Here is an 18,229-nt window from a genome sequence, read left to right as displayed (position 1 = left end):
GGTAGGTCCAGGAGTCTTTAAGAGCCACAGTCAGTGTAGCCAAAAGCAATAACAGATGCATTAAAGCATACGTATTTATTAAATATGCTTTAAATAATAAACACCCATGATAGGCCAAGTCTGAAGATGTTGTGTATGTTGATGGAAGATAATCGTAGTCCAGCAGCGTTGTTCACTCATAAGGAGGCCACATTAAGACACAGGAAGTCTGCTTTGTATGCAGCAGGGTTCAACTGAGCCAGATCATTGTTCTGCAGGCTAGCAAACACAAAAAGAGTCTGAAACTTGTAAAAAAAAAAAAAAAAAAAAGGCAACTTATGCTTCGCTACATGATATTTATATTGTCAAATCTTTTTAATGTGTTTGATTTGTTTTCGTCTTGGTTCAGTTGGTTAAATGTGTCTGCAGCGGGAGCCAGGAAGTAAATACAGGTAGAAATGTAGTGAAGGAGGTCCTGTCTGACCAAATATCAAGAGGCCAGCATACTTTGCTACAGAACTGTGCATATGAACATGGGCAGCATGCACCATGAGCAAAGCAAACAGCTCCTATACATTGCATTGTTTTGCCGTATTCAAAAGCTGACACTTCTGTGATCACATCAGAATATATAGGTATTATTAGAGTGAGTGATGATTATGGGTGTCAAACTAGTCCTTCCTGATGGGAGTCCAGCTGAAACAGACCCGTCACTTCAGCTCGGAATGACTATAGTACAGGCATCGGTGTCTTTTTCCATTTTCAGATAAAGGTTAGGCTACAGTTACAGCCATTGTCCCCAAAGTCATATTGACACCACTGACCAAATACACACACATGCATGTCCACACACAACTAATGAACTGATCAATAAATAATGAGCCCAGTCAGGAAACACAATACCATGAGGTACTGTACTGAGAGAAGAATAAATGGCACTCTTACCTTAGCCAAGTTGTCTAAATGTAAACTAGAAATGTCTGTGAAGAAAATATATTATTCTACAGTACCATAACTTCCAAGTGATTAAGTCCGAGTGATGAACTATGCAAGCTTCCATATACACACACACGCTCGCGCAAACACATACCCGCTCCCTGGCACCAGACTCTGTGCTCACATCGCCACCAGCCTGTGACATCACCGAGCCCGTGACATCACCTGTTTCCGGCCTGACACATCATTGTTCACCTATCGCACACACAAAATGACCCCCGAACAGCCCCGCTGAATGCGGCCACCTCCCGCTCGCTCCCTATAGCAACCAGGAAGTGCCAGGAACGTGCAGATGGAGAACAAGGGGCCATAAAAAGACAGTGACCCACTTCTTACATTGCTTGTGCATGTAAACAAGTCATTCACTGGCTTCCTGGTAGGGAATGAGAACAGAAATCCATTCAAATGAGTTCCAAGCATTGTTACAAGTTGCGATGCAGCCAAGACAAACATACCACGTGGTTTGGTGGGTGTGCATCTACATAAAGACACCCAACAAACAGGATCAATAAGCAGTGACTCAGATCATCTCTTAAGTGCTGACTTTACTCTCTTCTCTCCCCTCTCACCTATTTTGTGTTGTGGCTGGTACACCCAGTTGTCATCATCATCCTCCTCATCTCTGTCTGCAGCATGAAGGTGAGTGTGCGAGTACAGGTGCGCTTGACGGTCGTGGATGGCGTGGAGCTCATTCTGGCTGTGGAAGATGCGCCTGCTCTGGCGGGAGAGGGTGGACACGCTGAGCCAACTGAGAGCCCGGGATAGGCCTGCGGGTTTCTCCTTACGAAAGGAAGAGGACCTCCTGTCCCCTCTCATTCTCATTCAGGGAAAAAGCAAGTCCGAGACAGGAGGATGTAGAATTAAAATGTCTTTAAAACCAAGTGCTACTTTGGAAGAACAATCTTCAGATGTAGATCCTTAGGTTGGGTGGCAGGTATTCACTCTACGTCTGAATCATTCCAAACATTTCTGAATACAGCATCCAGGTCTGCACACGTTGAAATGCTTCAAACTATTCAGATTCTATGTTAAGAATTAAATTAGTTCCAGGTGGAAGTTCAGCCGTAGACCAGTTTTTCTTTCACTCTCTTTGTTCCACATCATGACTCTGGCACAGAAGGTCTGAACTTACAACCTCCTTCTCCTTCAATTAATCTTGTGTGTCGCACGCCAAAACTCAGATTTAAATAAACTCTTTTCCTTTCTTCTTGTCCTTTGTATTAAAAGATTCTGGGCGTGATTCCCAAATCCAAAAGGGTTAATTAGGCAATCCAGCAATGTGGAAAAAATCACCAACTCTCTGCAGCACACACTCCTGTGAGCACACTTGTATGTGCACACTCACTGTTGACTATAATATTCCTTGGTGGTGCATGACAGGGTGAAGAGACATTTCCAAATTATATTAAGATACTTTCAATCGCAGCAAGTCCGTGTTTGTTGTTTACAACCATGTGTGCCCTTGAGAGCTGTTATCTCCAGTTGTTAGCACACACACACCAGCTGACACACACCGTCTCAGTGCCAGGCTGGACCAGGAGGTTAAGAGGTTTCAGCGTCCCTGGGTCTATTCCCAGCCTGATGAAGTTACATGCATGCTCACACACTGGCGCAAACACACTTGCATATGAAATCCTCCCGCCACAAGTTCCAAGGGATCCTCTATTATGTGTGTGTGTAGATGCCTGGCGGCAAAGCTGACACCTCCTCTCAGGGTTCCAAGAGAATTTCACCCAACTTCTTGCCGACACCCTCTTCCTTTTCTTCTCTGTGCTGTTCTGGCTGCATTACTCCCTGGTGCGTTGTCGTCACTGGAGGAAGAAGAAGGAGCATGCCAAGTATGCTGATGTTGTGAAAAAGGTCTCGGTGTTGACAGCCATCTGGATCTGAATCTCCAATCAGCTGATCAGCACAAGTAAGAATCAGGAAGGGAAGCCCACACCTGCTGAACACGCACGTAGTGTGACGCACAGGCTGGCTGATCAGAAGTACGTGCAGGCGAGGATTCCCTGAACTCCGGTCTTGGTCAGTCCTCAAGAGTCTAAGTGTGTGACTGTCTATGAGAGTTCACTAAGTGTTGTGACTATAAGGTTAGGATTACACCCAGCCCTAGTAGCCACGGTGCTGAAATACGAGTCAGCCTGTCCCTTCTTCCTTCCTTCCCTCCCTCTGTCCCTCCCTCTTTTTCTTGGTTTCTGTGATCCCTGATCTCTGCCCCTCCCCTCCATCCGTTTGCCGGCATGGCAACCACTCCTCCCTGCCTCACACGATTTTTTCCCCGACTCCTGTTTACTTTCCTCGTTATCCTTGTCATCTCTGGACCCTCAGGTGCTTCTTTTTCTGAGACAGCGTTTGATCAAGCCCCCCCCCCCCCCAACACTAATAGCAAGTTGTGATTCACTATGACTATGAGACAACATATTGTACATTTCCAGTGTCACTTCTCTTATGACCAACAATGCACAAAGAAACCACTATTTTTAAGACTGTTTATTGCACTCAGCTGTATGTTTCAATACGCTGTATCTTAAAACTGTTAGAGGACACTCATAGCATTACTGTAGCTGATATTCTGCCTGAGGTGGTGGAGGCAACTGGTTGAACAACAAATTCAAAGTAAGTAAAGACAACACCAAACACGGTTCAACAACAGGTTGATGACAACACCCAACCAACACGGATTTATTAGTCATAGTGAACTGGTTCTTGTTTTCAAAATTTTTAGGATAAATATGCTATCTGTGTTAATTCTTTTGTAAAATATATATTTAGGTAGGCTAAAGTAGCACTCAGAGGGCCCCAGGGACAAAAACAAAATCTTTATGGGACGCTACAAGTGCGTTTGGAAGGAGGAGTTTTCCCACCCATGTGTAACCGCAGAAGGGAGTGTGTGACCACCAAGGTGTGACAATAAATCAGCAATGTGTGTGTGTGAATGTGTCTATTTATGTGCATGAAGCACATGTTTCAAAATAATTCTCTAACCCTAATCGATCCCTTTCACTACCTTGTTCCCATTCACACAACCTCGATTAGACCTGAAGATTTGTATTGGAGGAAGTGGCTTCAGTGTGGAGACTGATTTAAAGCTATAACTCCTTATTGTGCATATCCTTTTGTGGATCCATTACACAGCTGAAAGCCGATGCCAGATTCGTGGTTGGGATGTGGTGTAAACCTAGACTTAAACCCCTATGGCTCTGACAGGTCCCTGAACTCATTTTCTTTTTCCCTTTAGAGAAAGAAAATCTACTATCACAGCACTAGCTGTTTACACAAAAGGGACAACTGCCTGCTACTGATGTTCCAGCTTAACTTACAAACACATACACACACAAATTTTAAGACCTTTGTCTGCACTGATGGCACATAAAGCCACAGTCTCTTCAATAATTAACCGGCATGACTCTCTTCTGTGCACCGATAAAGGGATCAGTTTAAAAGGGACCACATGATGTATAAAAAGAAAAAAGGTGATTAAAACAGTGCAGGGCCAGATGTTAACTGGCTCTGATGCGGAAATGATCAACTCTGTTCTGATTCACACCAGGAAGCCAATGTGGAAGACAATTTACAATAAATGCAGGGCAAGAAATACACGGGGAGTCAGGACCAGTTTAGTCTATTGATTTCCTCTTTTCAGGAGGAAAAGCTGTTCTACTACCATAACTCCCAGAAGGGGACTGAAAAGTCAAAGATCATCATAAGAGGTCAGCATCCTGGTTCAACCCCCACCTCACCATTTCCATAAATCTCCTTGTTTTCATTCCCTTAAAGCTGCACACAGAGGAGTGACACCAGGGACAATAATCAATTCGTTCAACTGGATGGCGGTGTAGTGGACATTTAACAGCTTTGGTCTGGCTGCTTCTGGTCAGAGGAGAATGTCAAGATCAATCTGTAACAGTTTAGCTTTCATCTGTTGCCTCAATATGTATTTACAAAGACCCCAATCAAATATTTGGTCTTTGAAGAACCTATACCTAAGAACCTATAGAACTTATAAAGCAGAGATGAAACCATAGAAATTCATAATTTAAAATTTTATATGTGTGTCAGATGATCATGAGGCAAATTACGGGCCGTACTACTCAAGTGTTTAATAATAACAAAATGAAGAACTTATGAGATGACATCAACATAAAAAAAACTATGATTTTGAGAGAGGGGGAATTTTAATACTGCATTTTTAATTTCTGTATTTCTTTGTAACTTTTAATTCACAGCTACAGTATATCAGCGGATGTGGTACATCACATACCTTTCATTTTCTGGTCATTTTTGGTATTAAAAACACACACAATTCGAGCTTACAGTCATTTCAGCACCACGTTCTGAAGGTTCCAGGCAAGACATAGTATCAAGGAAGCATCAACATGTGATCACTATGATCATCATATCATTAGAGTCATGTGGCAGTGACCAGCAGTGAAATGATGGAGACGCTGAACAAACTGCTGTTTAAACTGGCTGTACAAGTCACAAAGCCAGTTTGGGACATTCCTCTCACACACGATAAGAAAGGAGACAGGAGGCAAAGCAAACACAAGACCAGACAGTGATGGGCTAAACTTAAGCTTCTGGCATAATTAAAGCTAAATTACATGAAATCAGATCATATTAAAGGGTTTTAGAAGATAAACTGAATCCACACAGCCTTGCATCAAAAAGACACATAACACAAAAGTAAATAGCAGAAACGTATGACAGTGTGACACTTCTCAGAAAGCAAGTAAAAGAAACACGTAAGAAACAGAAACAACAACTGCAGATGACAACGTGGATACAGTGAATAGTGAACAGTCTTTTGAAACCACTGATTGCCAAGATAAAACATCTGAGTCTGAAAAAACTAAATCCTGTAATTTCCCTCAAAATGAAAGAGAGTTTAGCTAAGCCATCCAAATGATATAGCCTGCTAAATAAACACCACAAAGGTGAAAAGTGTTTTACCTTGGTGCACACACAAACACGCACACACACACACATACACTCGACATGCTGTCGCCCGTTTGCATGACACACACAGGGGATGGTGATCATGAGAGCAACCTGGTTGCCAAGTAACCCAATCAGACATCAGAGGCCTGACATCGATACACACTGACCAGACACTGTCACACAAAGGGTAAATATAGGAGATAAACAAGCCTACCTGAATGCAACACATGAGAGCGCACACACACGCACACACACAAAAGTAGCATTTAGTGTGTCCACAAGTGCACAATTGTCTTTTTTTCCCTCCCAAAAAAAGACAAAAGCCTTGGCTGAGTGTGCCTGCCAAATTTCAAATCCCAGTAAGTACAGCTTCACAGTGTGTGTGTCTCAGTGGTAACACGTTCACAGAGCCAGTTAAACACAGGGGTTCAGCTGCACCGCAGAGGAAGGCTTTTATTACCAGACAGCACCCCACGTTTACTGTGACAGTTATATGGAAGTTGCTGTTTATGTGTGTGCGTGTGTGTGTGCATTTGTCAAAAGGCCACATTTAGAGACAAATTTCAAACCGAACCGAACCCGTTGACTGGGGACAGCTTGACTCATGGGGGAGACAACTGGCTTACCCAGTTTAGATTCACTGCAATCGCATGCGGATCAACATAAAATTAATTCAGTTTATAATTAGTCCAGGTGACGGTAGAAATTAAGGGCCAGGATGTGTCAGTTTTGGATTAAATCAGTGTATGTGTGTGCATGCGTGTGTGTGTGTAGACAATAATTACTCATGCTGCGGGGACATAAATCTGTTTACACAGTCAAGGGACTTGCCTTCCTCACAGGAACAAACATCCCCAGACTTGGATTAAAGTGTGGGTAAGGGTCAGGGTTAGGCAAGCAGAGGTTATGGTTATGGTTATGATAAGTCTCTAGGAAATGGATGTAAGTCTATGTACCATCCCCAAAAGTGTGTGTGTGTGTGTGTGTGTGTGTGTGTGTGAGTGAGTGAGTGAGTGAGTGAGTGAGTGAGTGAGTGAGTGAGTGTACTGTACGTTCTATATTAGATGCCAGCAGGAGGTGTTGGAATCTTGCTGAAGGGTAAGAAGGGCCTCTTCTCCTTACTTAGACAAAAACTTGTCAAATTTTCAAATGCATTTATGTAGTGTATGCAAGCATGTGTGTGCGTGCAGAACTGTGCTTTCATGGTCGTGTTTGCAAGAATTTATTGACAGTATTTTTCTGATGGCTTACACTCTCTATCAATTAGGGCAGGGCGCTTAATCAAATACTACTTCTGATTACAATTTTGGCTATGAAAAGAAGATAATCAAGACAAATGATTATTGTTCTGTATAACTTTCTGCAAAGATGCTCTGGTCTTTGTTATAAATCTGCTTTCCTTACAGCAGTGCACTTTTGACCCTCCATAAAAGTTCAAACTCACTCCCAGCCAGGCTGTGGCATAGCTAGCTGAGCTCGAGCCAAGATGACGGAAAGAGAACCTTTGGTCAACAAGAAAGGTAAAACCGATTCAGACAGGAAGATATCACATGGCACACAGGTGCGCACAGCAAGCGCGCATACACCCACTCACACACAGCAAACTGTACAAATAAGTTTAAAGAGTGCCTAAGCATATGACAACCTGCAGCGCATGTTTAAGCTCTCCACAGTGATTACTATGGTTGCTGACGTGACAGTGTGTCGCTTGCTGCAAAGCACAATATTGAATAGGTTAGAGAAAACTCAGACGTAATAGAATCAAATAAAATGACATGATGCCGCTGTACATTAGTACATTACATTACTGTAAGTTGCCAAGCAACAGCTGCTGGGAAGTTTAGCTGAGTGAGTGCCTGTCTGGATCCTGTTCTTATCTTCACTAAACAACACTAAAGACAGTGTTATCTGCTGTCACCTCCTGACTACTGTTTGACCTGTAATGCCAAGAACTCTGAACCCTGACCTCTCTTTGAACCTGAGAGCTTATCTTGCTCTTTATCTTATTCCTCTTTAATATTCCATTCTTTTATGTAGACACATATTCAGTGTATTCTTATCCCTCCCTGAAAATAATTTATGCAGCCTTTCCTGTTCTTAAAACGCACGTTATGTTTGTTACACATGAAAAATTAAAGTCAGTAAGGGCAAGTCTGAAACCTCATTTTTTAAAGTCGTCCTACAGTTGTCCTTCACTGTCTTCCGCCAGCAATCATTAACATTAATTGGATTAATAAAACTGCTTAGCAGTGAACAAAAAGCAACACAAAATTGCGTTGTTGTAACTTTAGTGCAAGGGTCAGAAGAGTGTTGGTGACCTCTTCAGACTCCCATGAGGCTTTGCAAAGAGGTGATATATCATTCACACTGACAGAGTCTCTACTATGTGATTTCATGGGTGTTTATGTGGTGTGCCAAAGAAACCGCATGATTTGTGTGTGGGATAACACTGATGTATAGCGCTTGAATCTGTTGTGTGGTGTGTGGCCTGAAAGGTTTTCCCTTTTATGTATTCACATACATATTAAGGCATATGCACATATGTCGATATGTGTGTGTGTGTGCGCGCCTGTGTGTGTCCTTGTAGGACAACTCACTCTATTAGCCATCTGAGCCCCAACAGGGTCAATAGAGTACATAGACTAACCTCATATGGTGGCACAATGCACTTAAACTGCCACTAAGAATGATGGCAGGTGGGAAGGGTGGAGAGAGGTTGACCTTAATTATTACTGTTGGGAGTCTCAGTACAATGAATGAACAAGCACACATATACACACGCACACACACACACACACACACACACACAGGCAAGATATATACACACACAGGCCATCGGTACAAAATGAAGATGGCACATTCTTATGTAAGTCAACTTGATAAAACAAGCAGTCTAAGGAGGAAACAGGTGACACAGGATAAAAGTGACTTATCCACATGATAATAGACCAGGAGCATGAGGAAAAAGTGAGTCACAGTATAAAACATCTCTCTATGAGGTTAGCTGCTTAGCAACTTCAGACCTCCAGGGGGCAGGGCAGGGCCAGCAGGCCAGCAACAGCCCTCTGGTGGCAGTGGAAAGTGTCACCGAAGGCCCTTGACTCTCTGGAGCTTTGACGTCTGTTGATTGTGATTTGTTGTGCATATTCTTAAACATGAAAAAGACTTATTACTATAAGAAATTAACTTGGATGACAATGTTATCTGTTCTTATATAATATATGTTATGTTTTAGAGTTTTAAGTGATTAGTTGATTTTTCAATGGGCAAAAAAATATTTTTATCATAATTATTACTTGATAATTAAATAATTGTTTCAGTGATATTCCAGCATTCTCTAAATCCAGCTTCTAAAGTGTGATTTACTCCTTTTTACTCCTTTTGTTGGTTTGTTTGAAGGAACTGTAAGACTATACCTTGAATTTAGAGAAACTATATTGGGCATTTTTCAGTATTTTTTAACTTGCTTGAGAAAACATTCCACAGATTAATTTACCATGAAAATCATTGATAGTCATCATTATAATGTTTCTTTTTCTTTTTTGCAAGTATTTTGCAAATATCGAAAATTATATTCAGTAATCTAAGTGTATAGTAACTGTTACACATTGCCTTATTAGAAGTGTAATTACCATTTCCAACCACGTGGGGCCACCATTAGACTGAAAAATCTTCTGAGTTCCTAATTATTCTCTGCTGGTCAGTGTAGCCTTGAGTCTTCATTGAAAGATTAAATGGGCTGGAAAACTGTGTATCCGTGGTCTGTGTGTTTGTATGTGTATACCTCACACTTAAATATCAGACTACAGTCAATAAACAACATTATCTCATGGCCTGAAGGGAATAAAGTTTGTGTGTTTATGTGTGCGTGTGCGCAAAGATAGCAATCTTTTGTCAGGGATAACACTGCTATTTCAAACATTCAAGGACTATATTTGGCCTCTGTGGAACAGCCGCCTTCGAGGACACCCCCCCACCCCAAACACACACACACACACACACACACACACACACACACACACACACACACACACACACACACACACACACACACACACACACATATAGGGTCCTGTGTGGGGTTGTTAGACAGCAACTAAGCCGGTCCAGACCCATGGAGTCAATCCTTGTCAATTCACTCTGGTTTGAAGACAAATCCCCTCATTCCTCTGGCCACGTGCTCCATTATCCCAGCATCCATTATTCCAGCAGAAAGTGGTGTGTGTGTGTGTGTTGCTTAATTCTATTATTCTCTGGTAAAAGCTGCTGGCTTAGCTGTGAGCACCAATTTCACACAGCCCTCCTGTGTGTATGCAATTAAGAATGTGTGTGTATATATGTGTGTGCATATGTGTATCTAAGAGTCGTTTGTGGGTGCAGCTTATCCACAGAGACAAAGAGAAAAGTGAAGAAGGTACTGACCTTTGACCTCTCACCCTTGACCCCAAAGCGGCAGCCGACTACAAACTCAAGTATGGCTACAAGTCAGTCACATTTGTTTAATGCACAAATGTGAATATTTGAACATCTTTGCACCAAACCAGAGAATGCCAGATTTACTGAATGCACACACAAATACTTTATGAACGTGCGCACTGTCAAGAGAAAGAACAAGGAAGCACAGGCTGGGTGTGCGTTTGAGCCACATCTGTTAAAACAGCCAGGTCCAGCATGAGGGCTGGAGAATGCACTTCTTCCAGCACGATCATGACAGTGGCGCTCATAAGACTCCCTGTGTTCATGCTGCAGATTTACGAGGTGAGACGACTTGTCTCAGTTAGTCTGTGTGACTGAGAGAGAGAGAGACAGAAGGAAAGGCGAAGAAAGCAATGAGGTGAGACTAGAGCAAAAGAATTAAAGTTTGAGAAAGGAGTGGCACTATAGCTTACAAGACAAATGAACTCTGGTAATCTGAGCAGGGCATTCTAACACACACACACGCACACACGCACACACACACACACACACACACACACACACACACACACACACACACACACACACACACACACACACACACACACACACACACAGCAGGCCTGCGTCCAGTGGTTGAAGGGGAGAAAGGGTGCGGTCGACTGTGCATTCCTGATCAGTCATGCCTGAGTGGAGGAGCTTTTCCAGCAGACCTGAGGCCAGATGTGGTTTACATATGCATTGAAGTTTTCACACAGGCTATGTTAATTCATAAAACCATGTACAGATGGTGAATTCCAGCATATATAAGAAGAGGATTGTGGATGATGTGTGAAGATTTTTCAGTGAAGCGAGAAGACTTCTATTTAGGGTTACGTATCCACTTAAATGTAATGTTACTTTCTTCTATTCATCCTCTTTAGTGCTTTAAACTCAACAGATATGACTTCTAGAAAATGCTTTTCTCAAGCACATTATGAAATCTGAAACCTGACAGGAAACAAGTCTTTCACCCTGAGTAAACTGACAAACCTGCATTTCACCATGCAAATGACACACTGTGTACACACCGATCTGAAAATCTGAGTACAAAACAGATAAAGATTTTTTTTTTTTTTAATTAAAAAGTAAGTATTTAAGTATTAATTTATGATGAGCTGAGTCTAAGTTGACTGCCCAAAAGGTGTTGCCTTCTGTCTACTGTATTTATGAACTGCTGGGAAGAATGTTTGTCATTGCAACAGTGTTTAAACAGGGCTTGCGTAACTCTGACATGTGGCAGAACCTGTTCTTAGATCTCACAGGTACGACCTGTGCTCAGTCGAGAAAGTGTGTTTGTGTGTACGCAAGTTTTTTTTTTCTTCTTCCAAACCTGTGTGGTGACGGCAGTTTGACGAGCAGCTGTTTAAGGGGAAGCACCGGTCAGGTCTGAAGAATGTACAGTTTTTGTGCAGATTATCATACATGAATACATCACTGTAAACATGCTAATGTAGACCTGCGGCTATGTGCACACACATTTACACACTCACTAACACATATGCACAGATGTCTGTGGGTGCGTGTGTGTGTTTTGCTGTGCATGTCTACAAACTGGATGATGTGTCACATCCATGTTAAGTGTTGTGAAAACAGCAAGACATGCTGACAAAACACACGTGTGTCTACTCAACAGCGACCTCCCACAGTGATATCCAAGCAGAGTCATTTCTCAGTAGCTCTTCAGCATCTCTGCCATTTATGTATATATTGTTATCATTGCTTGCAGCTCTGCCAATATACTGTATTTAAGGTCAGTTTACCTGACTTACTACTTGTGTGTGAGTATGTACCTCACGGTGTGTGCATTCAGTTCATTGGAACTGCTTATATTCCAGATTTAGCATGAATTTAGCAATGATGTATGCATTTCACATGGATTTAACTGTAATTGTTTCATCACTGCCAGAAAAAGGACAGCCTCATTCCTTTAAGCAGATTCTAACCATGTGACATTAAATTAAAGACAATAAGAAGGAAAAACGGACGCTCATATGACTGCTTACACCAGCTGGGAGTTTGCAGCAACTGTGTTATGGCATTCTTAAAGAAATACAAACATTACAAAATTACGGTATTAGCTCTGTTGTAAAGCCCTGAGACCAATGATCAGACCAGAGTGTTTTCCTTCATTAGGCCAAGTTCCATGAAAGGCTCCAATTTCCCTGAATAACATGACCCTGAATATGAAAAAGTGAGTAAGGACAGAATATAAACATGTTTAACATCAACATTTTTTTTAAAACAATAATAATATGCAACCAGCATTTTTTTAATAAATCAAGCACTCTCAGCCATGGTTTTCTGTGGTTTCAGATTCATTTCTTACTAAAATTAAATTGGACTCCCGGGGGAGAGGGTTGAATGGTCAGACAGAAGCAAAGGCAAAGTTCAGCTCATGTGCTGACAGCCAATCTGGCAACACACCAGGAGTCCAATCTGGCCACACGCCCACCAAACCCCACTGGGGCATGCGTACTACAGGTGCCACAGTCAAACGCTGAAACCTCTTTCTTTGTGTGAGAGTGTGCGTGTTTGACACGGAGTATGAGGCAGATACAAAGTGTAAAAAAACATGGACAAAGGGGAAAAAATGCATAGATGCTGGAATATAAAAAAGCAGGATGAAAGCGAAGGTGCCTTTTTAATCAGCGTGTGCAAGTTTACAGCTTGCTAAGAGGTGTGAGTATTATATGCCATGTGTTTACATGTATAAAGCCTTTTAACAAGCGCACAAGTGAGAGGAAAACTCTAATAAAAAACCAGGACGTGTGAAATAACAGTAGCAGCAGCCTTGCACTGGACTGGTGTGTGTGTGGCCCATCATGCTGTGTATGTGTGTGTGCACGTGTGTGGGTTTGTACTCCAGCGGAAACACACTTAGTATCTGCGGCTCTTCCAGAAACACTCAGCGCTGGCATTAACACTGATTTAGAGAGGAAGAGGGCAATGTGGAGGGATAAAACAAGACATAAAAGTGGAAAGTGATAAAGTGCAACAGTGAGATGGGAGTTAAAAAAGAAAAAAGAGAGGAAACCTGACAAACAGAAGGGGGGGTGAGAGAGAGAGAGATTGAGACACAAAATAAAAGACAAAAAGACAGCGAGAGTGAGAGACAGAGTAAATTATGCTGATTGGGCAGACGGCAGGCCGACCGTTACTGTGACAATAGGGGCCGACTTTAGGTCTGGCGTTTTGCCCTCTACAGCTGTGAGCCGTCTGACACGCACACACCCCCACATGCGCGCGCGCACACACACACTACATGCAAAATCGTTCGTTATTCTGAGCTCATCCCTCTTTTATCCTGGCTCATAGCACTACATCAAACCAGCACACACACACACACACACACACACACACACACACACACACACACACACACACACACACACACACACACACACACACACACACACAAATTCTTGTCTATAACCTCTTTCCACCCTGCTGGCGTACTTTCCTTACTCCTGATCCAAGACCAGCTCCCAAAGCGATTCAACTTTTCGTGATGAATTTAAGAGCAGAATCCAGATCAGCAGTAGCTGGCCAGACCAGCTGGCAGCACTGACTTCCAGCCATTACACACTGGGGTTTCAAGGCACATTGCAGACAAACCATGGGTGCAATGGTGGACGAGCATGAACACACACGAACACACACACAGACAATAGATCAACTCAAAATAGAGCGTCTGAGTGGAACACACCCACATGGAGTAATATAAACAAAGAGGGAGTTCATGTTTGCTATGCTATGATTAACCATATAACACGACAAGACTGTCAAAACACACACGTATCCCGACACACAAACCAATCAGAAATAGAGTTCCCTAAAGATATTCCTCCCACGAGCTGTCAAAACTTTAAGAGTGGAGTTCCATCTGGCCACCCCCCATTTCTCTCCCTCTTTCCTTCTCCCCATCTGTCTTTCTCCATCTCTCCACATCCCTTTGTCTCATCTATCTCTGTCTCAGTCTCATCTTCCCTCCTGAACCTCGCCATGCTTTGTTTGTTGAACTAAAACCTTACTGACGCATCCCAGAAATCACTGTTTCAACATTTCTCCTCGTTCTTTTCCCCCTTTTTCTGGACCTCTCTCCTCCTTGTCAAATCTCTCTTTTCTCAAACACAGCCTGTCTTTGTGTCTCTGCGTTGAGTGGGTGAAACACAAACTCTCAGCCTACCTCGGACTCAAAGCCAAAGGCCACTGGTCGCGGCCACCCACCCACGTCGCACCAACACAGCAGGGACTTTCCTGCTGTGTGTGTGTGTGTGTGTGTGTGTGTGTGTGTGTATCCAGTCCTCATGCCTGTCTGTCTGCATGCATGTGTCTGTGAGGCTGCTCACAGGTGTGTGTCTAAGCCTGTGTACAGGCGTCCATGTGTCTGGGTGTGCATTTCACACTGTGATCTCTTTATATGTGTTTGCATTTACTTGTCCATGCATGTGCTTGTACTAGCGCATGTGTCCATGTGTGCACACTTTAAATCCGGTCAAGTGACCACCTCCTGTAGCAGGCAGACAACAAAAGACTAGCAGACGAATCTACGCTGATATGTGAACTCACACCCCGGTGCTTAAACCGTACACATTACACCCATCATAATAGCACATATGTATTCAGTTACTAGCCAGAGGAAAATATTGTTTTTCCAACCAAAGAAAATGAAAACATGAAATGCAGCCCCATCCAAGACAGGTGTTGTGTATTTTTTCACTGTATCTCAAGTTCTTATCGAAGAGGTTTTGCACTGGACCTTCACTAAGTTGAGAATCTCACAAGAGACAGATCTGTACTTTAAAAATGGACACAATTAAAGCAGTGGACGCAGAGAAGTCATGAGTTTTAGTCCCATTTATGGGTCAAGCTCCACAAACACTGGATAGTACACTTCCCATAATGCAACTCAACATTTGGCGTATCTAGCAAATTAAAACCTGATAAATGTGGATACTTTAGCCTAGATGTGTTATATCTTGTGATGAATGCATTATCGGCCGCTCACATTTGTGGTAGAAATGTACTGCATACTGTATATAATAATAATACTGTAATCAGTAGCTAGAAACAGCATTTACCAACACGTTGGAGAGCAGCGTCAAAACAACAGAAGATATGTAATTATCCAAACAGCTATGAACTATACTGTAAATGCTTCTACGGATTAAGTGTGATGGCAGTGTTGAGACTTCACTGGTCTAATCTCATGAAAAATCCACCACCCTAAGGTCACAGTTCAGGCTCTCTGAAAGCCAGGGAAAACCCTTCAGTATTAAGTCCTGGCTACATGTGACACACTGGTGACTGCCAAAACCAACTTGGAGAAGAGAAGATGCACCAATGTACGAAGACACAGAGAAATGAATGTGTCCACTGTCAACATGAGGAAATGACAGGATACAAATCAAAATGCCTCAAAGCTGGTGATGAAAAGGTTAAGGCAAGAAGTGGTTGAGAAGAAGGTAGCCTCGGCTATATTTTTAGGAAAATTGTTGAGTATTTTTTTTCGAACAAGACTCCTCTATCAGTGGAGTGAGACAACTGATGTTTTAACAACTCCTGTATAATACAAGTAGCCTCCACAGTCTCCAGACCCTTAATAAAAGTCAGTAGACCATATTCTAACACTGACTCACATAGCCAAGTGAAGGGTACAGCCTTTTGGTTCAGCCAAATGTATAAATATAGTTATTTGAGGGTGACACGCTCTCTGTTGCTGTATTTCTAGGGGCGATCTCTCCACCTCCTACTCGTCTAGACAACACAGTCACTCCATCATTAGAGAACCAGGCCATAGCTGCAGATTTCCCCACATGAAAGACAGTTGCCTCACCGCTGGCTTTGCTTCAGTGTCAAATAATTGCATGGATTAATTACTTTGACACTGGCCTTTGGATAAAACTGAATCTGAGTCAGTCTAGAGGCAAACAAAACCGCACTGAAGGCTCTGAAAACCGTTTTAGAGCAATGGGGTCGTACATGAACACATACTTCCTTTAAGCCAAAGTTGGAACAATTTGGGTTGTTTCACTTGATAGATTTGTGTATTCATGTGTTGAGGCGATGCTCTTCTCACTGCACTGCAAATGGAAATCTGATCAAACTTTTTTTTTTTACATATTGCCCAACCCTAGACCACACCAAACTGACATAATCCAAATGGTGCATATTAATTTAAGTGTTCAGCAAGTGTGATTCTTGCTCATTTATTCAGAAATATTTACGTCTATAGAGGGCTCTAGATTTATCGGCTTCTATTTTGTGCAGTGGTGATTACTAAGGTAACAAAAAGATATTCTGTGCTCCACAATCAAACACTTTATATTCCTACAAGAAAGGAAAGAAAGAGAGTGAGAACGGTTCATCTAATTCTTGCCCAAAGGCTCATTTAATGAGGTTGAGAATAGGAGAGTTAATAGTATGTAGAGACACAGATGAATGTGAAAGCAGCCTACAGCACTACAGTACACACGCTAACACACACACACACACACACAATCACACACACACGCACTTAATCTCATTTTAGGGGAAGAAAACCCAGGAGGGACTGTACAGTCCTTCACAGGCATTTACATCTCAATACACACATCTACATCTGCATGCACAGATTTATGTTAGATAAAAATCTATGGTAGAATATCGGCCTTCTCCACTGGAAAAAAAGAGAAATATTTATCACCCCAGGTGGCTTCATGACAGATAAAACAAACACTCTTATCAATTCAAGTTAAAACTGCTTTTTGGCCATTAGTCACTCAAAACTACTGTTCATTGACAAACTTTATAGCATGTAAACTTAACTAAACATTCAAACAGTATTCGATTCATCTTCAGCACACTGAAAACCAACTCAGTCTCAAACTACTGCCAACACAGAGGTGTTATCAGCAACCACACGCTCGGAAATACAGTTCCTACTGTCATTTTCTAAAGACCATACCTGCTCCAGACTTTAAAACATTCACCCAGATTTGTCTAGTGTTCAGTGTGATACACTTTCTGGGTTGTTGTTTTAATGTTTAACTCAACATCTAGCTAAGGGACAACACTTGAAAATATGCATTTTGGCTAACAATTCCATATTTATAGCAATGTCGATCAACGTGCATTTTCCCTGTAAAGAATACAATAAAATGGACTTTTTTAAAAGACTGCCTTTCACAGCAACAAACTGTGTGCAGATGAATGCTCTCAACACTTTTCTGACCTTTTGTGCACTTCCCAAACCCTTAAAAGACCCAGAAGAGTGGAGGTTCCCCTTCCTTACAAAAACATTTTTTTCCTGTTGGAATAATAAAAATGGCTTGTAAATCTCTGGCTCTAAGTGGTCTGTTGGACTGGTTGGACAAGTCGGCGGCAGCTACAGGCTGAAGGTGAGAGAGAGAGAAAGGGGACCAGTGTGAAGAGAAGTGATATGGGTCATAGGGGTGTGAGAGCAGGTCAGCGCACAACAGTGAGAAAACACCTTAAGCCTGAGCTGAAGGAGCTGGTCTCTTTGGGCGGTTACCAAAAGCGAGTGTGTATGACTGTGTGTGTGTGTTACACAAAGACAGAGAGAGAATAACAGAATGGCGCCTGTGGGCTCTGCATGGTATAGCATTGACAAAACACTGAGGTTAATGATCTCACACATACACCAGGCACTATTTCACTTTCTCACATCAACAGTACAACCCTTAGGCCATTTCCAATACCTGAGAAACACACTTTTGCAAGCAAATTGTCTCCACACCCAACACACAGCACAGTTGTCCTCATCTAACCACATTCCTAAAAGGTACATCCTCCAGCTCCCCTGGGTATCACTTGAAAAGAAATCTATAAATCATGAACTTTGACTGTCTATAGG

The 18,229-nt window shown here is 42.3% G+C and overlaps 1 protein-coding gene across 2 annotated transcripts in view; it reads right to left on the bottom strand.

Annotated features, from left to right (window-relative positions):
- The window catches only part of nhsl1b (NHS-like 1b), a 104,055-nt gene that overhangs the window by 59,072 nt on the left and 26,754 nt on the right, over positions 1-18,229 (bottom strand). The window contains exon 1 of one of the 2 annotated variants that reach the window (XM_041958359.1): positions 1,545-3,015. The exons of the other annotated variant lie outside the window; for it this stretch is intronic. Coding sequence (XP_041814293.1) covers positions 1,545-1,797 — 253 coding nt within the window. The 5' untranslated portion in view covers positions 1,798-3,015. Of the gene's footprint in view, positions 1-1,544; positions 3,016-18,229 lie in introns of those variants that run through there. 2 annotated transcript variants of the gene reach the window in all.

The sequence above is a fragment of the Chelmon rostratus genome, chromosome 18, assembly GCF_017976325.1.
Source record: "Chelmon rostratus isolate fCheRos1 chromosome 18, fCheRos1.pri, whole genome shotgun sequence".
Lineage (NCBI taxonomy): Eukaryota > Metazoa > Chordata > Actinopteri > Chaetodontiformes > Chaetodontidae > Chelmon > Chelmon rostratus.
The sequence above is the reverse complement of the archived record's forward strand: the minus strand, read 5'-3'. Positions and strand labels throughout refer to the sequence as shown.